The sequence below is a fragment of the Macrosteles quadrilineatus genome, unplaced genomic scaffold (genome assembly GCF_028750875.1).
Source record: "Macrosteles quadrilineatus isolate MER2022 unplaced genomic scaffold, UCM_ALF_1.0 Scaffold_2__2_contigs__length_208266976, whole genome shotgun sequence".
Taxonomy (NCBI): domain Eukaryota; kingdom Metazoa; phylum Arthropoda; class Insecta; order Hemiptera; family Cicadellidae; genus Macrosteles; species Macrosteles quadrilineatus.
The window spans coordinates 24,194,737-24,222,086 of record NW_026542595.1 but is presented as its reverse complement, the minus strand read 5'-3'; the positions used below and the strand labels follow the sequence as shown (position 1 = coordinate 24,222,086).

The 27,350-nt window shown below is 34.7% G+C and overlaps 1 protein-coding gene across 2 annotated transcripts in view; it reads left to right on the top strand.

Moving 5' to 3' along the window:
• LOC128987876 (N-terminal kinase-like protein) overlaps positions 1–27,350 on the top strand; it is a 116,311-nt gene that overhangs the window by 67,243 nt on the left and 21,718 nt on the right. The window contains exons 11-15 of one of the 2 annotated variants that reach the window (XM_054408942.1): positions 1,448–1,639; positions 7,159–7,320; positions 15,411–15,553; positions 16,042–16,140; positions 21,174–21,275. In XM_054408942.1, coding sequence (XP_054264917.1) covers positions 1,448–1,639; positions 7,159–7,320; positions 15,411–15,553; positions 16,042–16,140; positions 21,174–21,275 — 698 coding nt within the window. The remainder of the gene's footprint in view (positions 1–1,447; positions 1,640–7,158; positions 7,321–15,410; positions 15,554–16,041; positions 16,141–21,173; positions 21,276–27,350) is intronic. The other variant, XM_054408943.1, reaches the window with a different exon arrangement.

Sequence of the window (27,350 nt, the reverse complement as noted above, 5' to 3'; positions counted from 1 at the left end):
CTCTTTTAGACAAAGGTTGATACGGATTGTGAGTGGTGACAGAATTGCACTGTTTACTGACTTGAGAACTGTGTTGGACAAACCATTGGCATCTTTACTTTTTGATGATTTTAACTTGGACACATAAAACAGCACTGATCACATAATCTTCAGACACTGGATCCCACTCGTTCAATGAACTTCTTTGATGGAACTCTGTGTTATGTAGCAGATCCGCAGAAGACACCATAGATGGTGGGATGGTCGCCTTGGCTGCCTGCACCGACTCGATGAAATATCTGTTGGTTGCTCAGCCGAAATACCAGTGTGCTCCCTTGACATTAATGATTATGTAAATTTACGAATTAGGGACCATGCTGCCTGACATTTATTGTTGGAATTTTCTATAAATTTCATATTAGCAACCATTTTAGCTTGTTTCACTGCATTTTTGTAAAATTTTCTTAAAAATGTTGTAGGATAATAGAGCTTGATTGGTTTTTAATGAATTCTATACTGTTTGATAAGCCATGACAGTATTTTTCATGGCCTTCAATTCAGGAGTGTATCAATGAATGTTCAGTTTGATTTGAACTCTGCTTTCTTTGTAAGAGTTTTCATAGGTCAGCAATAGTTGAAGGCATCACAAAAATTGTCAAAAAAGGTTTGAAACGTTTGATCTCCAGTCCCCTTAAGGTCTGAAAGTAAGTTAATCCAATAAATTTCCGACAAACAATTATTCAAATCATTCAACCTTGCCACACATGTGTTTCTGAATGATACAGTCTTAGTAAGCCTACTTTTAGCGAATTTCCCTATAGGGAAGGAGCTATTACCGTAGGTCTCATGGTAAGACCTAGGCCCGGGACCGATTTACTTTATCATTTTGATGTCCCCAGAGGCCAAAAACGCTATTCTTCAAATATGTATATATGTATTATCTATATATATATATATATGTATATATATATATATATGTCCGTAAAGACGATTACTTGTGTAATGTTTGTCCGATTTTGATAAAATTTGTTTTGAAAGTGTAAGGCGGGATAAACTTGAATGAGTTCGTGAACCAGTATGATCGGACCATGGGAAGGGGGTTTAATGGGGTTTTTTTGGGATAAAAATGGGTTTTTCTCATTTTTAGCGAATTTCCCATAGAGGGAATAAGCTATTACCGTAGGTCTCATGGTAAGACCTAGACCCGGGACCGATTTACTTTTTTGTTTTGAGGTCCACAGAGGCCACAAACATCCTCCGTTCAAATTCATATATATATATATATATAGATATACATCCCGCTATCTATTATATGGCTGCAATCATTTCATTCAAAACTCAAACATTTATACGGAAACAATACTTTCTCCATATACTACTATGTGGGGAAAGTACAAACTAAACTGTTTAATGACTTGTATATACAGTCTAGAGTACAGAGTCTATATTGACGTTGTTCAATGTTCAGGTGTATTGGCCTTGGCTGCTACTCAGCAATACTTCTTGTTGTCTGAAGTAGCCACTAGGATACTACCTGCTTTGTGCCATCTCACCACTGATACTGAGAAGACTGTGCGTGACAATGTCTTTCGTACTATCAAAGGATTCCTCGGTAAATTGGAAAAAGTTTCAGAGGATCCAAATCTCCGTGAATCCATGGGTAACTATTATTATAAGTTCAACATTTTTTCTTCATTTGTCATAGCCTCTATATCAAATGCTTTTTTAGAATACACATTTTTTTAAAATATTTTTTGGACTCCATAAAATAGATGTAAATGTTTATAATCTTCTATATATTAATAGGCAAGCATGTTTCTTTAAAACCTTTTTTCTCAGCTCGTGTGCATCGTAGGGAAAATCTACGCATACTGTTAGAGAGATATTTTTCTGTAGGTGTGCAGAATCATTTTATAAATTAAAATAGGCTCAAAAATAAGAACAAAAATTGAATTCGAAATTTTAAAATATTAACATGGCTCTTATGGGTTGCCATGCTGGTGACGAAATAACAACGAAAAATAAACATAAAATCAAAACAAATGGAAGAAATTCCAATCACATGTTTTATTTACAGCTTGGGGTGAAAATAGAGAAGTCTGTACCTTTGACTTACTACTACCATAGTCAAAGCTACTACTATAGCCATTCCATCCCATGTCAAAGTTGTTACCAGTTTTTAAATTAAATTCTTTGTACCTAGTTGATGTGAGCCACCACCAGATTGCGCTGATCTAAATTACTAATTTCTGTCGAATAAACAATGTTTTTTTAAAGTCAACTTTTGGAATGACTTATTATGAGCTATAGCAACTGTTATGACCCATCCACTTTATCATCAACAATAAATAAGGTAGAAATTAGAATTTTAGACACGCATTCTGTATGGCTCACACAATTACAATGTTTTATAATAAAAAAATTACGACAGCTGGTCCATATAGATGGGATGTACTTCAGTATCCAATAGTCAATGCGTGTACATTAAATATTTTTGGTCGAGTTTTCGACCACTGGACTAGTTTATATTTAAATCATATGCAGCTAAAGCCAGTGGCGGCGGAACCAGGGGGTCAGGGGGGTCAAGGGTCAGGGGTTCATATAAAAAATTTAAAGATATAAAGCATTCCGTACTGTATACGTTTATTTTTTCGGCCCAAGAAGAAAAGTATAAGTAGGCCTAATAACAGTTACTGAAGATAAGTACAAAGATAAACAATTTAGTTATTAATAATAATCTATTACATTTATTATGAAGGGGCTTAATACTCACAAAACCTTATAAACGTAATAATTAATTTAATTGATGTTCATGATCGTATTGGAATTTTGGAGAGTTAACTAACAGGTAACACTTGAATTTCGCACTGAGTATTCGTCATAGTCAAAGTACGGTATTTTCGCCTAAAATATGATAATTATGGAGTAGTACGATATTTTACTCCTGGATAGTTGGCAACTCTTCATGCCGTATGCGCAGGGAGGTTGCGCAACACACCTCCTAAAACGGGACCTTGTCGCTGTCAGTTCTATCGGTGTAAGTGATGTTTTTATGATGTCATGAGTGGTTTGTTCTTCAATTTTACAATTTATCTGCAGCAATGAAGAGACAGAAAATCACGAACTATTTTAATAAGAAAACTAAGGTTGACACATCGTTAAGTGAAAATGGCTGTGGTGAAAAACAGTGTGATACTGTGGTGCAAAGTAGCCCGAGTGTTAGTGTTAGTCCTAGAGCCAGTGACTCTGCTCCAGCTTCAACTTCAACACAATCTACGTTTGAAAGAGATGAAGGTAATGAACCATTTCAACCCTTGACTATTAAATACCCAACGAAAGTTATAAGTGGAGTAAATCGATCGTTTAAACCAGAGTGGTATAAAAAATGGTCGTGGTTACACTGGAATTCTGAATCTGAATCAGTAAAATGCTTTGTTTGTATGAAAGCAAAGAAGCTTAACCTAAAGGTTATATCCAAAACGAAAGTAGACGAAACATTCATTATCAGTGGATTTTCAAATTGGAAAAAAGCTTCTGAGAAGTTTTCTTCTCATGAAAGCAGTGAATGCCATAAAGCGTCAGTTGCATCCATAATGTCCTTCAACCAAACTCCCATTACGGCACAGTTGTCTAATCAAATAAATAATCAGATGATAGCTGCACAAAAAGCCCTTATTAGCATTGTATCTTCAATTAAGTATTTAGCCAGCCGTACCATGGCACTAAGAGGTCACGGAGACAATGAAGGAAACTTCTATGAACTTTTGCAGTTGAGAGCAAATGACATTCCCGAACTGAAAGAATGGCTTCAACGAAAAAGAGCGTGGCTTACTCATGACAACCAGAATGAAATCCTGGAGCTCTTGGCCTTAGAGGTGATGCGGAAACTCAATAATAGCATAAAAGAAGATGAATATTTTTCCTTAATAGTAGATGGGACAACAGATGTGTCGACAAAAGAACAAGTTTCCTTATGTATAAGACATGTCAATGGTGACTTTGAGGTTTCTGAAGACTTTATTGGTTTATATGAGACATCTTCGACAACTGGGGAAACTCTGACCAAAATAATACAAGATGTACTGTTGAGGCTAGACCTGAACATAGACAACTGTCGTGGACAGTGTTATGATGGGGCTGGAAATATGAAGGGCCACATGAAAGGTACTCAGGTTCATACATACACTGCTTCAATCATGCGTTGAATTTAGCTGTTATCGATGCTACTGGGGCTGTACCTGAATTCGGAAATGTTCTACAAAATGTACATGAACTTGGCAAGTATTTCAATAAATCTGCTAAAAGGACAGATATCATGCTTCACCATAAATCAGATGACAATCTTGCCTTGACTAAAAATACTAAGCTAAAACCTCTGTCCTACAAGATGGACAGTGAGACTGAAGTCTCTACAAGCTGTTAACTCACAATATGAGACTGTTCTAAGTGCTTTGGAAAGCATCAAAACTGAAGATCCTGATCCTACTGCCAATGGTTTACATTCATTTTTTGAGAAAACTCTCACACTGTTTCATTTAGAACTCGGTGTTTTGATTTTTGAAATAACAGACGAGCTTGCTAAAAAACTGCAAATAAGTGACATTAGTATAACCTATGCCTTCGCCCAAGTTGACAGAGTTAAACAACGTTTAACAAAGTTGAGAACCGATGAGAAGTTTAACGAACTATGGGAGAAAGTGAAGAAACGAGGTTCAGATATGGATTTACTCCCGGTCACTCTTCCACGTGTTCGAGCGCCTCCAAAACGACTAGAACAGAAAAGTGATGCTTCCCCACCAGTGACGTTCTCCGGTCCAGAGACTTATTTGAGGAAACAGTACTTCGACGTTTTGGACAACTTAAAGTCAGACGTTGATTATAGATTTCAACATCCCGGAGGCAAAATATACAGAGACATTGAAACTGTTTTAATGAAAGCAGTAAACGGGAAGACAGAAGAAGTAAAAATTGAAGTGGACAATATATGTGACCATTTTAGAACTGACTTGGACAAGAAAAAGCTTACAAGCCAATTAAACAGTCTACAAGATTTACCAAAAAAGAAGGAAGTTAAAAGTGTACGTGATTTAGTTGTGACTTTAAATAGTGAGCCTCAAGAAAACAAACAATTTTTGTCTGAAGTAGTAAAGGTTGTCAAGTTACTGCTTGTCTTACCAGCGTCTGCAGCAACTGCAGAAAGAACCTTTTCTTGTCTTCGTCGCTTGAAAACGTGGCTGCGTTCCACGATGACGCAGAAGAGATTGAACCATCTTGCCATCTTATCCGTCCATAGGGACATTGCAAAATCTATTGATGATAAGCACATTGCAAGAATGTTTGTCAATAGAGTTGAAAGTCGCTGTGCAGTTTTCGGGAATTTCAAAGACTGAAGTTCAAGTTAGGGCCTACTGAAGTTTCATCAGCATAAGTTTAAAAATCTAGTAAACTTGTAGTAGGCTAATATCTTGAGATTCTCGTGTGGGATTTTACTTATTTTAGCAATAATTCATCAAAAAGGTTTTGTATTTCTTAGTAATTTTATGTTGTGCCAATACAATGTTTGTAATGTTTTTTGTGTAAACCATTATTTATCCCCAGTGGACACACTTACTTGGTTAAACCCTACCGTCTTACTTTTGTGATTAACTATAATCAAGCAGCCAATTTTAATTTAACTTATTATTAATTCAGTTTTGAGGGGGAGGGGCAGAGCCTGCTGAAATTACGCGAACACATAAATCCCTAGGGCCTAGAGCTTGTAAACATGGATTGAAACATTAGATGTCTTTGGAATACTCTGAGAGTGAGAAGCAAAACATAACTTTCAGTAATGTTGCATCGAAATTTACCGTTACTGAGTGATTCATAAATATAATTGTAAAATTTACTCTTCTCTGTCGTCTGCAGCAACTCATTGCTGGCAGCTTTAGTAAAATCTGGGCACCAGTACTTCATTTTATGTTTGTTTGAGATGTATGTGTATTATTTATTATAATGTTTTTACAATGAACAGAGTAGCGTCTTTGTTAAATTGTAAATTTTCTTTGTTACTGCTTGAAGAAAAATGTTCTTCAGGTAGCCTAAAAACACGTTTTAAGGCTTTTATTTTTCAAAATTTTCCCGGACCCCCCTTACCCCCTGGGGGGTATTCCATACCCCCCAGACCCCCCCCCCCATTGTGGACCTCCACCATAGGTTTCTGACCCCCTAACAAAAATTTGTTTCCGCCGCCCCTGGCTAAAGCTAAACAATTTTACTTTGTTTTTACTCAGTAGAACTTAAAAAGTAACTAATAATACAAACAAAAGAAAAATTACTGAGATGACTAGTAGAATATAGAATCTATATATATTAATAGGCCAGCATGTTTCTTTATACCTTTTTTTTTTAGCTAGTGTACATCGCAGGGAAAATCTACACATATTGTTTGAAAGATATTTTCCTGTAGATGTGCAGAATCCCTTTATAAATTAAAATAGGTTTAAAAATAAATAAACAAATGAATTTTAAATTAAAAAAAATTAATATGGGCCTTGTGGGTTGCCATGCTGGTGAGGAAATGACAACAAAATATAAACAGAAAATCAAAACAAATGGAAGAAATGCATTTCACATATTTTATTTAAAGTGTGGAGTCTGTACATTACATATTTTTGGTTGAGTTTCCGACCACTGGACGACCTCTAGTAAAAGTAAAAAGGCTAACCAGCTGCATGAATTTTGACTAGCCAATCACTTCATGTGGCACTTCTGCCACATCTCTTATTCTCATTCTGTCCTGTAGGGCCTAGACCAATGAAAGATACTGACAATACTTTACAGTTTGGAGTCTAAAACCATCATAAAATAGTGACAGCATGGAAGTTAGGGCTCTTTGGCATGTCTCTACAGTAATGTCTCGATTATCTAAACTTCAGTATTATATGACCCTTCTTGCTTGAGTCAGTGAAATTGTGAACACAGTTTTCCATCACCTGTATACTTCTCTTCCACCATTTACGTTCTAGTCTCAGTGCGATCGGAAACCTGTGGTTAAGTGGAGGAGTATCGCTTTATTTTATATTTTAGTTACAGTAGTTGTGTTTTTACTTTATCAATTATTTATTGTCATTTAAGGCCTTAATCAGGAAGAAAGTGTGTGTTTTAATATTTTGTAATCCTCTTCCTTGTGTTGCCCAGAGGCTGACGTCCATGCCGCTACTCCTAGTCTGTCCAATGCTGCAGCTACCTGGGCTGGATGGGCCGTCACAGCTGTCACAGCTAAGTTCTACAGAAGTCAGTCTGACACTGTCAAGTCTAGTCCACATTCCACCAAGCTGCTGAACAAACCAGCCTCTTTAGGTATTACCTTATATTATTATGGTTATTTTTAGAATGCTAATTTAGTAAGTTCTTCATACCTATAATTTTTCCTTTTTTTAATTTGAAAAATAGGGAAGAAAAAGTGATAGCAAGTTTTATTATCTCAGTCGTTTTTTTTTTCTTTTTGTGTTTTAAAATCTAGAATCAAAATAAGGATGACACATTAACCACGCCTCAATGAATACTCCACTTAAAAAGTTTAAGGATTCGTTACATCCTAAAGTAATATATTTAAGGTCATCATTAAACAGAAATTCTCATGTTTGTCCCAAGCAAATCGGCCCCTTTAAGTATTAAAACAAACTTTTCCCCTTGGCAAAATCATGAAAATCTTCTGCGGCCATGTAGACATCATCATTGACATCCGCGGTCATGGAAACGTCATCGTCCGCAATCGTGGACATGATCACTAACATTTCCTGCGGCCGTGTAGACGTCATCATCGACTTCTGCAGTAACATAGACGTCACTGTCGTCAGCGATTGCGGCAAAATCATTAAAAACTTCCACAGCTGTGCAGACATCATCATTGACTGGAGTTGTTGCTCACCAAAATAAGTATGCCACTCCACAAACCACATAATAAAAAACTGTCACATCATTCCTAGGGTTAAAATTCCAATGTTTTTCTTATGGAGAATATTGTAAAATGTTAAGTATAATGTTTGCTTGTTTATCAACAGTTAAAGAATACAAAATTTGATTGTATTCATTGTTTTCCTTCTCTACAACATGGTGCAGCGAGTCAGTGGAAAACGGTTGGTAAACATGTTGTTGCTCAAAACAATAATCAAGAGATTAGTTTTGAAAGTAAAAACCCTTTTGCTGTCCTACAAAAAAGTAATGAAGAAAATACTGACACTAATCAATCAAGCAATTTTTGTAGGCCAAAAGATAAAACAAATTGTCAACAACAAAAAAGCAGTGAAAATAAAGCACGAACGAATAAGTCAAAACTCATCATTTTTGCAGACAGCCACGGAAGAAACTTAGGCCACCTCATTGAACAAAGAACTAATTTCAATGTTTGCTCTTTTGTGAAACCAAACGCTACGTTCAGTAATGTGGTTGAATGTGCGAGAGAGAGGATCAGTGGCTTTGGAAAGGAGGATTATCTTTTGGTCATTGGAGGCACTAATGACGTGGAATCCCATAACCCTGAGCTTCTAAATAAAGTGAAAAATGTCATTGAGATATCTAATCATACGAATTTAATGATTGCTTCCCTGCCATGGAGACATGACAAGCCAGAACTGGACGTTAAAATTGGAAAAATTAATAAAGATTTGGAGGACATTGTGGCTTTGCACTCAAATGTTTCCCTACTGCCCCTTCATCTTTTACCCCGACACCTATTTACATCTCATGGACTGCACTTCAGCAACAGGGGTAAAATCAAGCTGGCTGAAAAGTTTAAAAAGATAGTTAGAGCCAACGAAGCAGCAGAAGAGAAGTCTACTCTGAATTTTGACAACAAGAAAATTAATATTGTTGAAACAAACATGAGAATCATGATAGACAAAATGAGGGATGACCGGTCAGTGGGTTTTGCCCACACCATTTCTGGGGATTTTGCAGATCCCAAACATATGTCTGCTGGAGTTGCTGTTACCTTCAGAAATAAATTTGGAAGACCTCAGTCAAATGACTACATTTCTGACAGATTGACTAAACAATGTGATAATGGAGCAACAATCTTCAGTCTGGTGACAAAGGAAGTGTATTGGGGAAAACCATCGAGGCTGGAGTATGACAATGCATTTATACAGCTGACGGAACAATTCAAATCAAGTGGACTTAAGACTCTTGTGTGTTCTCCGATGGGTTGCGTAAGAGACCTAATCCAACCAGACCATTTCATACAAAACCTTGTCGAATTTCAACGTGCGACTCAGGCCACTATCATCGTTGTTTCATATTTTCAAAGGTCTACCAGAATCCTGAGGAATGGACTCTCGCATAGGGACTTCTTGAGAGCACTGGAAAAATCAGTTGAGAAGTGGACTACTACTCCTAAAACAGAGCAGTCATTGTCAGGTGGTTCTTCTACAAGTCAGCAGCCAACACCGGAAGCTGATACTTCAAGTCACCTCCATCAACAGCCTTTCTCAACAAGATCATCCAGCCCTGTTGGTCAACCACAGTCAACTACACCAGACACCACTATGAGGTCACAGCAGATATCCTCTCCATCCAGTGTGCAACAAAAAAACTTGGGCAAACCAAATTGTGAGTCCAACTTAGATTTAAAAAAGACGTCTTTCTGTGTTATCTGTAAGAACCATCATATTTCTTTCTTTTCAAATGACTCAGTACACAATACTAATTTTTCATGGCCAGTTTGTAGTGCAGCCAAAACTGATAATAAATTTAATTGGTTAATGCATTTGAATATTGAAGGTGGCATAGTAAACAAAAAGAATGATTTAGAAATAATACTATCTGATTCTAACATTTCAGTGGTTTGCTTGAACGAGCACTGGCTAAAAAATGATAATATTTTAATCTTGAATAGTATTCCTAACTATACTTTAGGACACTTTTATTGCAGGAAGGAAGGAATTCGTGGTGGTTCTTGCATACTATTAAGAGAAAATTTAGTATATAAAGTAAGAAACGATTTATGTGCCTTAAACGAAGATTATGTTTTTGAAATTTCTTGTATTGAAATTGTTACTCTAAATATTATTGTTGTTGCTATTTACAGAACACCAAATGTTGATAACTTTAAACATTTTCTTAGAAAGTTGGAAGGGTTATTAAAACTTCTGGTTAAAGCTACATGTATTAAAAATGTATATATTGCGGCTGACTTTAATGTTGATGTACTGGATACTTCTAGCCACCCACAGAAAAAGTTAGAGTTCATTTCTATTTTGGAGCAATATGGTTTTAAAATAAATTTTTCCTCTCCAACAAGAATTACCAAGTCCACAAAATCCTGCATTGATAATATTTTATCACCAAAAATTAATCATCATCTGTCTGTATCAACAACAATGAATTTAGAATTAGGGATCTCTGATCACAGAGCATTATTTTTAAATATATTTAGTAAAACTGATAAAAATATAATAAATGGTAACAAATGTAAAAAAAGAATTTTCTCAGAAGAAAATACAGCAAAATTTATATATAATGTGAAAGAAACTCTCTGGAATGTATCTGTAAACAATTCTTTTGAAAATAACTGTTTAAATTTCTTTGGCACTTTTCAAAATTTATTTGAAGAGGCATTTCCTATGAAGTTTTATCATACCAAAGCGCATAATAAAAAAAAGTCTTGGATAACAACCGGTATTAAAATATCTAGTATTAGAAAAAGGGAACTAAGCAGACTAGTAAAGAAATCAAATGATAATAATTTCATTAATTATGTTAAAAGGTATAAGTTAACTTTCAACAAGGTATGCAATGAAGCTAAAAAATTGTATAATGGTAAAATCATAAAAGAATCATGTAACAAGAGTAAGGCTGCTTGGCTTATCATTAAATCTGAACTCGGTTGTAAAAAAAGTGACTTAAACTTTCCTGATATTAAGGTTAATGACAATCATCTAAAAAATGGCAAGGAAATTTCTGAATTCTTTAATAAAAAATTTAAAAATATCACAAAAGAAATTGGCATAATACCTCATGAAGAGGATGCACTAAAAATGACAAGGCATTCATTGGCAGGAAATCAACCTAACCAATTTGAATTTAGTTTTGTAAGTACAGAAGAAGTTATTAATAATATAAAATCTCTCAAAAGTAAAAAATCTGCGGGCTGGGACGGTATTCCTATCGATCTGATGAAAACTGTCTCTAATTTCATAGCTGAACCTTTATCTATAATTATTAATCAGTCTTTAAAAAAAAACTTTTCCAGACCATTTAAAATATGCAGAGCTCAAACCTCTCTTCAAGAAGGGCGAGAGACAAAATCCGGACAATTATCGACCAGTTTCCCTTTTACCATCATTTTCAAAAGTGTTTGAAAAATTAGCATCCAAACAAATCTCAAACTTTCTCGAGAATAACAATATCTTGGCTAATGAACAATTTGGTTTCAGAAAGCGCTTAAGCACAATGAAAGCTTTATCAGATTTTATTAGTGAGGTTTCATGGGCTTTGGATGGGTCACAGAGCACAATGGGAGTGTTTTGTGACCTATCCAAGGCATTTGACTGTGTCAACCATGATATACTTTTAAAAAAGCTAAAAATTTATAACTTTTCAAAAGAATCTGTTTTATGGTTGACTTCATACTTGACAAATCGATTTCAAAGAACAGTAATTTTTTTAAATAATGAAAAATCAATATCAGAATGGGAAAAAATTACAGTTGGTGTTCCCCAAGGGTCAATTCTCGGACCTTTACTCTTTATTTTATATATAAATGACTTGCCTAAAAATGTTTCCAACAACCTTGTTTTATATGCCGACGATACAACTGCAGTTGTCAAATCTAAAAATGATTCAGAACTATCTCTCAAAGTTAAACAAGCCCTATCGGAATTGGAACGGTGGTTCAATATTAACGGTTTAAAAATGAATCAAGATAAAACCCAATTGGTAAAGTTTTGTACTGCTCAGGCAAGAGAGTTTAGTGACCAAAATTTATGTGTTCAAGATGATGCAAAATTTCTCGGATTGTACGTAGACTCAAATTTAAATTGGAACAAAAGCATTGAAAATTTGATTAGTAGACTGAATTCGGCATGTTATCAAATGATATGTTTAAGAAACACAATTGACTTAAAAACTCGTTTGATGTTATATTATGCATACTTCTATTCAATTCTTCAATATGGAATTGAATTCTGGGGCTTTGCATCAAACATTGATTTAATTTTTAAGATACAGAAAAGGTTTTTAAGAATAATGATATTTGCTCCTTGGAGAACATCATGTAAACCTATTTTTAAAGAATTAGGGATAATGACTGTTCCGAGTTTAACCATTTTTAAAACACTTTTGATGGTGGAGGGAAATTTTGTAAAATTATCTAGTGAAAATGTCAAGCATAAGTACGATACTAGGTTTAAATTTAATTTTCAATATCCGCGGCACCGTCTTTCATTAGTAGAAAAAACTCCGACGTACATGGGCAAAAAGTTTTTTAATAAATTGTCTCAAGAGCTCAAAAACAAAATACAGTCTAAGCATTTCAAGAGCAGCCTTACTAATTTTCTTTTAAGGAAAACATATTATAGTATAGCCCTCCGAGTGTCACGCGTCATAAAAACGACGCACAACACACTTTGTGTAGGGTCACGCGTCGCTTTTAAGACGCACAAACATCGTTTACGGCGAAGGCTCTATGACTGACTGAATCGGATTGAACTGGATCGAGTTAGGTATCGTTCTTTCCGTAATATTCTAAGCTTTCTCCAGAGGTCTGTCTCTAAGCGCTATTCATTTTAGTTCCGAAAATATTGTAGCAGACAGCTGACGTGCGTGTATTTGTAAACAGCTAGGTTCCCCCGGACCGATGACTGATGTGTTTTATTACGTTTATCATTGTTTTAGTGTTAAAAATCAAAAGTAGTGATATACGTGGTGCATTATAAGAAGATTTAAGTGGTTTTGAAGTGCTGGTTGATGATCCTGAAGAAGTAGGTAGTGATATTGATGTAAATTATCAGCCACATTCCTAGCTATGGTTAGGCTATGCATTCTTAGCTAAACTCTATGTACTGAAATCCGTTTTTCGCTCATAACTTATTTATTTGATAACTTACCTCGCTATATGATTATATATTTGTAATCCTCATTAAATTTAGAACAAAGTGGCTATTTTCAAATATTTATAGGCCTATAATTTATACAATTTCATTGAGCGCGAACTTATTTTTTTTTTGAAAATTTTTGAAATTATATTTTTTTTTACCTAAAAATTTTTTTTTGAAAAAATGTTCCTTATGTTTTATATATAATATTGAAGCCCATGATTTTCCAAACAAAATGGTATATAGAACATTAGAATTAACATTGTTTTAAGCTTCTCAGATCCGTTTTAATAAAACCTTGCAAAGGGGCCAAAAATAGGTGGACATTAAGGCCTAAACTATGGACACTCGGAGGGATAGATGAGTATTTATGTGATCAAGATGTGTAATTATTTGGTATTTTAAATGCAATGTTTAAGTTTATCTATTTTGTCTACAACAATTATTTCTATTTTCATAGCGTTAGTTTATTTTATTCTTTTATAACTCCTTAGTTTTAAGGTATTTGTATACTGTATTGACAATGTCACCTGTTTTATAGCATTGCTATATTTTGTAAACGTTATGTGACAATAAAGATTTATTTATTTATTTTATTTATGGATATATTTTTATCAAACTTGAAAAATTTATTTTATACTAAGCTATTAATATTTTACTAAAAATAGATTTACATAATTCAAAATCCAATCATGTAAAGGAAATTTGCTTAGTCTGCAGGTTTGCTGCGGCGGGAGTATTTGTTTTATGTAATTCTTATCGGGAAAAAATTGTCATTAAGAGGACCTCGAGCCCTTCAGGGTAAGAATTTTTAAATTCTAAAACCTTATTGCAAAACTACAAATTGAGACAAATATTTTGACACCTCAAATGTTGAAATTGGTCCACAAATAAGGGAGGAGTAGTGTTCACAAAAAACGGCTTAATGTAGTATAGATTATCTATACAGGGTGGCTGAAAAGTAACTTACACCCCCCCCCTTAACTTTTCAACCATTTGAGTATTTTAAATCTTTTTGCGGCAACCTTCATAGATATGAGGGGCTACAATATTATAGTAAATTTAGAAAATTTTAACCTTAGTAGTGGAGGTAGGGGGTAGCTCATAATTTTCAAATGACAAGTATAGTCTAGTTTGGTATAATTTTACAGTTCTTGACAAAACATAAAAATTGACATAAAGAAAACCAAAATCGGCCCACTAATAAAAAAATGGCGCCCTAAAACGTTTCAAATCCAAATAACCATGAGGGTGGCTGAAAATTAACTTGCACCCCCTTTAACTTTTTTTAACTACTTGTATTTGAGACATTTGAAATCGGTATGCAGCAACTTGTTTGGATATGAAGGGCTACAATAATTTTGGTCAGTTTTGAAAATTTTGCCCTTAGGGGTAACGGGGATAGGGGGTAGCTCAAAATTTTCAAATTGCAAGTGTATAGTCAAGTTTGGTATAATTTTGCAGGTCTTGACAAAACATAACAATTAACATAAATAAAATAGAAATCGGACCATTAATAACAAAATGGCAGTTCAAAATTACTTTTAATAACCATTGTCTTAATCATTTTTAGCTTCCTTTTTAGGGAAATAATTAGAGAGTGAGGCCCTGGAGCCCTTTAAAGTTTCATATTTTCCCATAAGATTAAAATGGAAAACAAAAATTGTTATGAAACTCCAGCTGTTGTCAGAAATTAAAAGTGAGAAGAAGAACATATGTTAATTGCAATCAGTCAATAAGTTTGCTAACTTTACAGTTTGCTACAAACATTTACTGACTTGGTTGAAATGAAATATTTACTATTTGAATTTCGGTTGGCGTAAATATTACAATGGAAAAAAGCGAGAGAGCCTGTACAATTTGATATACTAAAAAGAAATCTGAAATAACACTGTGCTGCATTTCTTAGTAATCATTGAAAGAGCCGATTTGCAAACTATGGAAACATAGGAAAGTCATAGAACACCACCAAGGCAAGGATAAGAAATAGAAAAAAAAATGTTTTTTTTATCCATAACCGTTATTATGGACTACCTAATGTGGCTATGAGTAGGGTATTTGTAGAAAACACTAAAAACTAGACCAGCTTTTGAAAAATGATAAGATATTTACAAGAAATGTTGATTATATTGATCTATTATGTACATCTTGAGTATTTCCATAATCTTTGAGTCGATTCTTTTAAAGTCATCAGAATTTATGACTGTTAAACACCTGTAATACTTAACAATTGCTCGAATTTGAGCAACAGGGACACTAGTATAAATAGATTCACAAAATTTATCATAACACAATTCTCAGTATGTTTTGTTTCATATAGTCTAAAGTGAAATGACACACAGTCTGGTTTTCTAGAGCAGCCAAGCAGCAGCAGTATATCAACAACAACGTCGAGTGTTACTTCTATGACGTCCCTGGAGCAGGAGGTTAGCAAGGGAGGAGAGAGTGTGTCTGACTACGAGGAACACTGGGACACTGACAACTGGGGAGACATGGAGGTAACAAACTGTCATACAAAACATCAGACTAGAAAAAATAGTTGTTTTTTGTGTCTACACTAGTAGCTTTTTGAAAGATGATAATACAAACAAAGGGGAAAGCAATCCAAACCCAGCATAAGTTTTTGGATGTGTCAGGAAACAAATCCGACCCTTTCAAAAACCAAAGTTTGAGGTGCTAACATTAGGCTAGCAACCCTTTCAAAAGTGTTTGTATTGCTTCAGTAAAATACTTCACTGGCTTAGGCACTAAAAAAATACTTGGCATACTTTAATTTTGTTACTTTAGTATATGTTTGTAAGGCCATAAGAAAACTGTAAAATTGAGTATTTAGCATCTCTGAGTTTGTCATTCATGTAATATCAATAATATATTTTTCCCTACAGTGTTATACATGTTTATACAGTTCCCCTTTTGAGGTTATCTGACCTAGGAGAGTCAGTTCAGAGAAGGTGGTAATATGTTTTTAAACACTGTTGTTCTGTAGGCTGGCAAGTCGGGGGGAAGCCACTCTGAAGTGCGAGGCACTGATGGCTGGGATACTGAGGAGTGGGGTAGTCTAGAAGAAGAACCAGAAGTTGAAGAGGTAATCAGAGTTCCATCATCCAAAATTTAAGAAGTTAGTGTTACCAACTGTGCCGTGTGTACTTGCCCAATGGGCTGGATCCAGTTTTGATGGATCCGATTTGGAATAAGTGAAATGAAATGTGTTTATTGTCCTTTGAATTTGAATGTAATACGGGGTGACCCAAAAAAACAGGGACAATTTTAAAATGTTATTACTCAGCTGTTATAGCAGCTGAAGAGTTCTTGTTGCGGTAAATTAATGTTTATTTGATGCCATTTGGTGTATCGTTACTATGGATCATCAATGGTTGCCGCAACATTGTGCCTTTGTCATAGAGACCTTTTTAAAGAATAATGTGTCTATCATTTCCACTCAACGTCAGTTTTGTGTTCACTTCAACGTTGGCCGTAATGGTGCAACCCCAAACCGAAAACTACTCAAAGATGGGTAAGCAATTTCCTGAACATGGCTTCTGTACTCAAAATTAAACCTATGCAAATTTAAATTTAAATGCAATGTTCTGAAAACGGATGACTAATGACGCTCAACTTAGCACGCAGCACACTCGTGCGAACCATTTCAATGTTTCCGGCGTTCAAACAGTCCGAGAACTCCCACAGGTTTGATTTAGAGTGCAGAAGCCATGTTCTGGAAATTACTTACCCAACTTTGAATAGTTTTTCGGTTTGGGGTTGCACCATTACCGCCAACGTTAAGTGAACTCGAAATTGACATTGAGTAAAAATGATGAATGAGATGATGAATGAACAAATTATTCTTCAAAAAAGTCTCTAGGACAAAGGAACAATGTTGCGGTAACCATTGATGATCCATACTAGTAACTATACACTAAATGGCATCAAATAAACATTAATTTGCCGCATCAATGAACTCTCCAGCCTTTATAACAGCTGAGTAATAACTTTTTTAAATTGTCCCTGTTTTTTTGGGCCACCCCGTATTTACACTCCATGGGGGATGGATTCATACTCAAAAGTCCATTGCAGTAGTAAAATATACCTCGATGGAATAGAAACACTTCCTACTCAGCCTTTGTTTTAATTTAACTCTAAAAGGTTCAAGAAGGAGTTCTTTAATGTCGAGGGGCAATCTATTGTAGAGCTTATGTGCCAATACTGGAAAGCAGTCTTTGGTCTTTGAGAGCCTACACCTCGGAACATCAACATTCCTTGCAGAGCGCTGGTTGTAATTGTGGAGTTGGTCTTGTGTAATTAGAGGGAGCCGAAGCTATAGTTAACTAGACAAAATTAGACATGTTACAATACATATTTTAAATATTACAATTGAATAATCTTATTCTGAAGAAAAATTCCTGTCATTTAGAATAATGGAAGTGATTAAACCTCATAAACTAACAAAATCCAACAGTAGGCCTACTTTGGTCAATTTGCTAACTCTACTTAAAAATTAATACCAGGCATTTTCTCAACAAACCAGGCAAGAATCCGAACAGAATTCTAAAGCTAATTTGGCCATCATACAAAACGAAATTCTCCCAAAACTCACCATCCAAAACAAAACTTCAGAATCTCAGCAAGCTGAAATACAAAATTTAAATCAAAATCTAATAAAATGTGAACAAGAAGTGGAAACCCTCAAACAGAGCAAAACATTTGAAAACTTCCAAGACCCAATCAAAATTATATGCAATGGAAATGAAGAGAAAGACCGACAACTACCAAAATTCAACGGCCCAAGTGGCAACCCAAAAGAATATCTTAATAAATTGAAAAGATATTACGACAGAGGACTTGAGCGAAACAATAATTATGACCCGATTGAATATCTCAAAGACCTGCTAGAGACTTCATTCGAAGGTCCCGCCTCAAGATGGCTACAACTCGTTAAGACCGACTTAAGTTCCTGGAAACAATTTTCCAACAAATTCGAAGCTAAATACTGGTCAAGAGAAGTACAACGCAGCTTAAGAGCCAAAATTGAATCAGAAAAATACCGGTCAAATGGTACCCTCAGCCGCAGCGAATACCTTACAGAACGTGTAATTTCACTCCAATCTATGAGCCCTTGCCTGACCGAAGAAGAAATCGTGACACTGATGGCAGAGAGATTTGACTCCATCATACAAGACTGCATCAATGTACAAAACATCACCACCGTACGTGCCTTAGAAAGACTTCTACAACATGAAGATCTCAAAGACGGACCAAATAAGACACGCACCAACAACCAGAATCACAACAGCTCATCCAACAACCGACCGACAACTCCAAATCAACAACCACACACCTATCATCAAAACGGCCGCTACGAGAATCAGAGAGCATACCAACCCAAGATACCTTCATATCACAACAATCCATACAACAACAATCACCAATACAGAAGTTATCCAAACCATCAAAATTACCGTCCTAACCACAATCATCCTACTTACGACCGAAACCATGAAAACAAACCATATCAACGAGACAAATATCCTCCACGTAACGGTGACAACAACCAACGGACCTACAGAAACCACCCAACCCAAGAACAAGCTCAGCTTTGCGCAGTAATGAGACAAAATAACTACGTGCCAAGTGCTCATCCAAACAACCAATCATCACACAGTTACGAGCCACAGACTCATCCTGCACCAAATATACAGGAAAACGGTTCGGCGCTGTAAGCGACAACCGAGAGGGTCAATTATCATTAGTTAACTCTAAAATTACAGCGCCTATTCATGAAAGTCTCGGTAATGAAATAAATCATCTTCAATCACAAAGTATAATGTGTGATAAGAACTTCTTATTAGAAAATGATTCAGAAAATAATCAATCTCTAAATTTCACTCAAATAAGTTGCCCAGAAATTAGCATCAAACTTAGTAATATTAGAGTAAACGCATTAGTCGACACTGGTTCATCAGTAACTTGTATATCAGAATCCTGGTTCAGTGAAAATAAATCCAAAATTTCACCATTTGAAGAATTTCCAGTTAATAACACAGTAATCAAAACTGCTACAAATGAGCGATCTAAACGAGTCTCTCGAATTATTTACGTTCCCACCACAATTGCAGAACACACCTTGCCATTGGAATATCTTATTGTACCAAATCTAATAAAACCTATAATACTAGGAGTAGATGTTTTGTCTAATCTTAAAATGGATCTGAATTTCAACACAAATGAAATAGACATGCAGATAAATAATCACAATGTTACTTTGAAGTTTTGTATGTGCAACCAAGAGGGACAAATATGTCACTTAATAATTAATGATAGCCATAGGCCAAATAATGAATATTTTAATGATGAAACGTTTGATGTATATCACGATGATCCAATATATAATAAATTTAATAGCACAATAAATAACTTCAAAAATAGAAAAACAGATCCAATCGAAGATGAAACATTAACCCAAGAAGAAATAGATAATTCCCTAGCAACAAATACGCACATAACCGCAGAAGAACGTGAAACATTAAGCAGTTTATTAAATAAATACCAGCTAAAGAAGATGAAGATGTTTTATACGGCCCCTACCATATATCAGCCCTCAAGAAATATTTGGAACCAACCCGAGCAATAGAAGCTGTGATCGACGAGATAGATAATGATGACCCTACCTTTGAAGACATTCTATATCAATAAAATTCATCATGTATTTCATCCATCAATAGACTTTTGTGCATCATCATCTCCAACCAAATTGTGCCATGGACCTTAATCGCGAGTGCGTGACCCCTTAAATTGTGTTTTCCATAAACTGATACCCAGGTGATAAAGTTTATAGACAATACTCACTTACTAATAAACTGTGATCTCCTTAATAACAAAGAAACAATAAAGTTATTTCATATTGAACAGTATGGAACAACATCCATAATATCCCTTTCTTCCCATGCCAGGCCATGAACACTCTATTCTATTTTCCCCATTTTAATGTTATTGTCCTACACATTTGTTAACTTAGATTATAATTTTGTTGTATTATCACCCAATGTTCTATCATCCAGAAAATCAATCATTTAATGTTATTCATACCTGTCTTTAAGTATCATTCATATTAATGATTCATGATTCCATTTCATATTTTGTCGAAATCTGTATTTCATTTCATAGCATACAGATTTCTGTGGGGATAATTTGTAATATTACATGTCATTCATTCATCATTAACATTAATTTATCTATTATTTTGTATATTTTCTCCCATAATGTCTGTTATGCCCCTGATTATGTATTATCAGTTATTTAATATGTTTCTCCTTAAAATTACTGTGGCAAGTGTCATTTATGTAAATTAACCAGCTGTACATCATTTCAACAATGGACATGGACTTCCTGAGCTTCTACCATTGCCTCTGCCCAGATCCTGCCAACTCTTCACAGTGTGAACATCATTTTATTGGACATTGTGTTTGATTTAAATTAAATTCATAATCCCAAAGTATAATCTAAATTTTAAATTTCTTATCATCCAAATGTATTCGGGACAAGTGCCTTAAAGAGTACCAAATTTTAAGAAGACAGACACTCCAAATTTGGTAACCATCATCCATCTTATTTGACTAAGGACAAATTTAATCTTCATTGGACATTTAATCAGCATAGCCTAATAGGCCCAATTAACTTAACTCATCAAGATATACATATTTCAAATTGAACTTTTATTCAAAATTTAATCTTCAAATTCTATTTTATTTCATTAAATTCAGTGAAATCATTTGGAATCTTTCTTTGGACATTAACATTATTATATTAATAGCATCACGAACCTAGTATTTCAGAATAATAACTAAATTAAACTATCTACATTTTAAAGAAGCCTAATATATCATTCGAATTTGAACTATAGTTACCAACAACATTTTAACCAGGATATGTTTATGGAAAAAGTAAAATATTAAAAATAAAAGTATATTTTGGATAGTAAATTTAATATAGTTACTCCTTGTTTGAAGTTAATATTGTTGATTACGGGAAGTTTATATTGTTTTAGGATACATTGTGAACATTTCCTTTAAATAAGTTTGTACCTTAATATATATAACTTTCTTATCTTGTTTTGTGTTTCAGAGTGAAGACACATGGGACTCAGTTGTGTTTGGTGCAAGCAACATCAGCCTTGGAGACAAACTGTCACCTGATGGGGCTTTTCCACCTTCACGTCAAACTAAGGTAACAATTTTTATCATTCAATTCTGAGGTCATACTATATAGCATCAATATACATTTCTCATTGGTAGGGGTCTGCGGGTCAGACTTTTTTGGTTCGGGTCGGGTCGGGTCGGGCCGATAATTTTGGTCCTCGGGTTTCGGGCCAAAATCGGGTCGGGCCAAAAATTATTAATTACCAGATTTTTTTTCTTTTTTTAACTCCTATCTGTGTTTATAATATTACTTAAAAATAACATATGAAAAACGATTGTATTTATGTATATTATTTCATGTTCATAACTTATTTACAGCTTAGGAGTTGCCTCAACTGCAAGAAAGAAGAAAATAATTTTTTTTATCAAACCATTCTTTCCCATTTTCATAACTGTTGAAATATCTAAACAGCTATATTACAACAAGTTTGTAATGGAACTTAATATAAAAGGATCATAAACAAATCAATTAACCTTATCTCAAGTTTAGGGCCTGTGGACTGGCTTAAAGACTGCAAGCAAGAAGAAAATAAAAATTCTATGTTTCCACCATGCAATATGAATCATTCATTCCCTGCCTCCTAACCTCCTAAGTATAAAAACCTCACACTTACAATAGCATTATTAGTTACATCATCATAAATAAAGAATTATTTATTATTGGCATTACTAGGCCTACAGCTTTACATAGGAATTATTTTTTATAGGGCCTAAAATAGTAATAGACTAAGCAACATGACAAGTGGAGAACTCATTGAAGAAAAGATTGTGTGTAAACTAATTCACTTTAAAAACTCTAAAACAGTAAATAACACACATACATTGTTTATGGTATAGTTAGTTATAGTAAAGACTGTAAAAATTGCATATATCATGTCATACACAGTTATAGACCTACGGTATTGCAAGAGATTAAAATCCTAAAACAACTGATTTTAGCTAATAAATGAAAAGAATTAAAAAATCCATAAACTCAAGTCAAACAATATCACAATTATTAAGTACCTGAAAAGGAACTCTTAATATATAGAAAATTATATTAAATCAAGAGAAAAGAAAGTTAAATGCTAATTTGGCAACATAAGCAGACAGCAGAGACATTATAGTGTCCTAATTAGCAACACAACTCAATGTTTTTATACTGTAAGTCGATGTTTTTGAAACTGTAGAGGGTCTTTTTCTTGGAAGGAAGGGGGAAGGGTAGTAGAATGTAAACAAAAAACCATGAATCACTCTCACAGCCGGGCCCGGGGACACTCAAGGTTACAGACCCTCCCCCTCCCCTCCCCGCCCCTCTTACACAACCAGAGCCAGGCCCGGGGACACTCAAGGTCATAGACCCTCCCCCTCCCCCACCCCTATTACACCACCCGATTGTTCCAATTGCTGACAAAATGCAAGTAACAAAACAAGGAAGTAGAGACAAAAAGATATATTTTCTTTATTCAAAAATATAAAACTGTTACAGATAATTTCCAAAGAAATTAATTCATGGTAGTTTGTGTCTTGTAAATATTGTATTGGATCTTAGAAATATCTTTTTTGAAACCCAATCTAACTTAAGAAAAAAATAATTTTACTGATAAAAACTTTCATAAATTTATAAAATATTTAGGCCTAACCTCTTTGTAGACTTGCTGATACTTGATACTTAAAAAAAAAATTGAATGGTGACCATACAATGCCGAACCAGACGATCAGAAGTGTTGTTTTGTTTTGTTACTGAATGACAAAAAGGACACAGGAAAATAAAAGAACAAGATACAGATCTGTACACTATATCAGATATTTCTTTTGTTTATAATTTATTATGTAAATAAAATACTAAAATATATTTTAAACTAGGTATGGAATAAACAATAAATAATTAAACTGGTACCTCTGGATAAATAGTCTTTCTTTTGACTTCGTTTTCTTTGCACTGTTGCGTCACGGCTTTTGTTTTGTCAGTAGACGACTGGCTCTGGCTAGTGACAGTACGGCGTTTGCTCTGTTGTGTCTTTGTTCTTAAACGTGAGCAAACTTAATATTTAATTATAATTTTAACGTTTTAATTCCTCTGTAATAATATATATAAGAGTGTTTCTTTGAAAATTACTTATTATAACTTTGAAAATAATAATTTTTTTTTTTGGCCCGACCCGATCTTGGCTCGAAAAAATCTCTGACCCGACCCGGTCTCTCAGGCCTTCCGCTGGCCCGACCCGACCCGAAAAAATCGGGGACCCGCAGACCCCTACTCATTGGCTGTGTTATTGCTTTGTGGAAAATTAACTTTTGTGTGAAAAAAAATCCATTGTATGTTGTGCTGAGGATGTACAATGTGCCCTTCAACTAGAAATTATTGAGTAAGAATCAATTTAGAGATACAATAAACAGCTGAGTCATTGACAACAGTTATTTGTGTAACTAGTGTGCAAAGTGGCACTTTGCACTTGTGTTACACAGATTTATTTCAAGAAGAGCAATTTGCAAGGACATTTATTCGGACAATGGAACCAACTTTGTACAGCATACTGAGAAATACAAGAACTACGTACGTAGATTACTCCAAGATCAATCTCACCAGGACAAAATAAAAAATTAATCTTCCATCCACAACATCAATTGGCACTTCATACCACCCAACTCGCCCCACTTTGGAGGATTATGGGAAGCAGGTGTCAAATCTGTAAAGCATCACCTGAAATGAGTTGTAAGGAATGCTAATTTAACCTATGAACAGCTATACACGGTAATAACAATAGTAGAAGCTTGCCTTAAATCACGCCCCCTTACACCCTTACCTGATAACCCGTTAGATCCAACCCCTCTAACACCTGGTCATTTCCTTACTGGGGAGGCACTCACTGCACTCCCAGAACCAGACCTCAGTCACTTGAAGGTCAATCGACTATCACAGTGGCAACGGACGCAGCAGATCCTCCAGCACTTTTGGGGCCGCTGGTCCATTGAATACCTGTCGCTGCTCCAACAACGCAACAAGTGGGCAGCGGATAGCAACCACAGTCTTCAACCTGGACAAGTTGTTGTAGTCAAGGATGACACACTTCCTCCATTGAAGTGGGTGACAGCAATCATCGTAGACACTCATCCGGGTACTGACGGAAGATCGAGGGTGGCGACAATAAAGACGTCGTCATCAGATTTACAAGCGGGCCATAAAAAAAACTTTGTCCGCTACCGTGTGACAGGTGACCTTTGTATAAAGAACAAGAGTGTAAATCAGCATTTGCATTTTTGTTTGTTTGTTTACACTTTATAAGTTGTATATTATATACAATATATACATATAAGTTGTATTCTGATTATTTTTAACCATGTATGTTCATACAACAATCTATTTAAAACCACTCGGTATATGTTTTCATATATTTGTTTTAAAAATGTATAATTTCAAACTTTTTATTTTGATGGTTTAGTTATAAATATTTCATAATTTGTTGAAGTTTTTCTCAAAGGTTCAACGGAGGGGAGTATGTTTAGAGCTCCTGCCAAATTGTACGTAACTTTCTACAAACCCCTTCCCTTCCCACGTCTGGGCTTGGGGATGTTTGATGAGGGTAAGAGTCAGTGTTTAAACGAAACTCATGCGGCAGGGACGCACACAGCGTCCTCCGTTAGCATTTTTCTAGTAAATCACTTATTTAGGCCTATACAGTCCGCTAAAATCGTATTTGTTACGCGTTTTTCAATTTATTCAAACTCATTGTGTATTCTCAACTTTCAACATCATCTCTGTATTTTTTCAGTGTTTTAACATTAAATTCAGCATAACCAGTGAACCCAGTGTTTTCATTTGAAATTTCCACAAATAACTGTTAACTCATTAAATTAATTTCATTACCATCTACTCAGCCATCAGTGCAACCACATAAACACTACGGTTATAGCTTATTCCCCATATGGGAAATTCGCTAATAAGATACATTTTTATGATCTTGCTTAAGAGTCGGCAGGAGTCAATAATTTTGCATTGTTGTGGCACGTCAGATGCCAGGCTAAACAGTGGTTGTCCTAGTTGCCGATCAGCACAAACGTACGTCCACGTTGAAGCATATTAACCCTAAATCTGGCGTTGGTTGATTATCGACCACTAAAACGCGAGTCCTCAGTGGCGCTGGTCGATTATCGACCAAGACGACATGGGTCGTGTTTTTCTATTATTAAATTATGAAAACCGGTTTAAATCACAATGAATCTTAGACCATTAGAAAGATGAGATTTAGAGGATTCACTTTTATGTGTTAAACATTATTGAGCGAGTATTATATAGCGAGAAACGTAGTTTGAAAAACTAGAGGGTTCAAAATAGATTTTGGCGGTGGAAAGTTTTGGTCACCTGACTACAAAAACAGCTGTTTTTGGCGATTGACAATTAAATTCTATACAATATTATTATATACTCTGTGTGGTGAGTGCACCTGACTGTTCACAACCAGCTGGACAATGATTTGTTTTTTTTTAATAGTTTAAATTTTGTTTTTGTTTACTCTAAAGTTTCCATAGTTACCAAATGAGTTCATTCCTGGTTTTTATAATTCATACACTTATGTTTTTATCATGCTTATTAAATTCTATTTTCTACCAGTTTCTTGAATAATTTTATCATAAAAGTAACAAAAATAGTTAAAGAAGAACCTACTTCTTCACTCTGAAACTAAAATAAATTCCCTACAATTCCCTTTGAAGGTTGATTGTAAAAATTGTATTTGGTTTTGAAAATGTCATAAAAATTATGTTTCCTGTTTTCCATAAAAAATCTTCAAAATTTTACATTCTGATGTAAATTACTCAGAAATGTTAGAATTCAACTATATATCTTACTAATATTATAAATGTGAAAGTTTGTATGTTTGTTTGTTTATTTGTTTGTTTGTTTTTTTGAAGTTCAATCACGCATTAACTACTGGACAGATTGGGCTGAAATTTGGCATGATGATAGCTCACATTCCCGATTAACATATAGGCATATTCTTATCTCAAAAATAGCCAGAGCGTGATTAATTAGACTAGCAATAAAAACCGGAATTTTACCCCCAGTCCATATAACTAGCGTTTAGACAACTGAAGATGTACAGGCCGGATTTTTACCCCCGGAATTTTACCCCCGGATTTTTACCCCCCGGAACTTTACCCCCTGGCCGATTTTAGAAATTGAATGATTGATTTTCTTATTTCTGCTTTTAATTAATTGTAAACATTTCATTATTTAGTCGCCTACCTTTATTTATTTATTTTGTGATCTCAACTAAGTAAACAGAATTTGCTGTTTAATTTTGATGTTCGGGATTTGCGTTTGGGGCCAACTGTTGGTTAATAAGTATGTAAAATAAACTGAGTAGCTCATTTAAATGATAATTGGGTGAACATTTCTTCGTAAAGAAACAATAAGGCATATTTTGTTATTGTTACAATACAAACGAAAATCATTGTTTTACCACGGTTGTATAATAAATTGTTAAAGAAATCTTCAAATCAATTACCATTCTGATGTTTGTTTATACGTGATATTAATCAACAGTTGGCTTCAAAAATCGAATCCTGATACTCAAATCTCAAAATTAAAATCAAAAACCTGTTCGGTTAGTTGATGTTACAAATAAATTAAGATAGGCTACTTAATAATAAAATGTTTACTATTAAATTAAAACAGAATGAAGATAATTAATCATTCTCACTAATTTATACATCTGGCCAGGGGGTAAAATTCTGGGGGTAAAAATCCGGGGGGTAAAATTCCGGGGGTTAAAATCCAGGTGTACACTCTAGGTTTTTATAATTTGGTGTGTTCTGATTAAATTCACAACTGTGTAAATATATGTTTAATTCCGAGTTTAATCCATCGAGCAGATGTCGCGAAACTCAAAAGTTCGCGGCCGGAATTTTACTCCCTGGTTTGTGACGTCACGTTTGCCCAGGGGGTAAAATTCCAAGGGGAAAAAATCTGCTACCCCCATGAAAACAGCTAATTTGAACCAAGCAGCAACCAAAAACTGTGATACGCAATGAGAATTGTCAAAGTAGGATTGTTTACAGTTATGTTTATGTTTTTAATTTCATGAATAATTTGTGATATTTTGCGAATGTTTGATAATTTGTT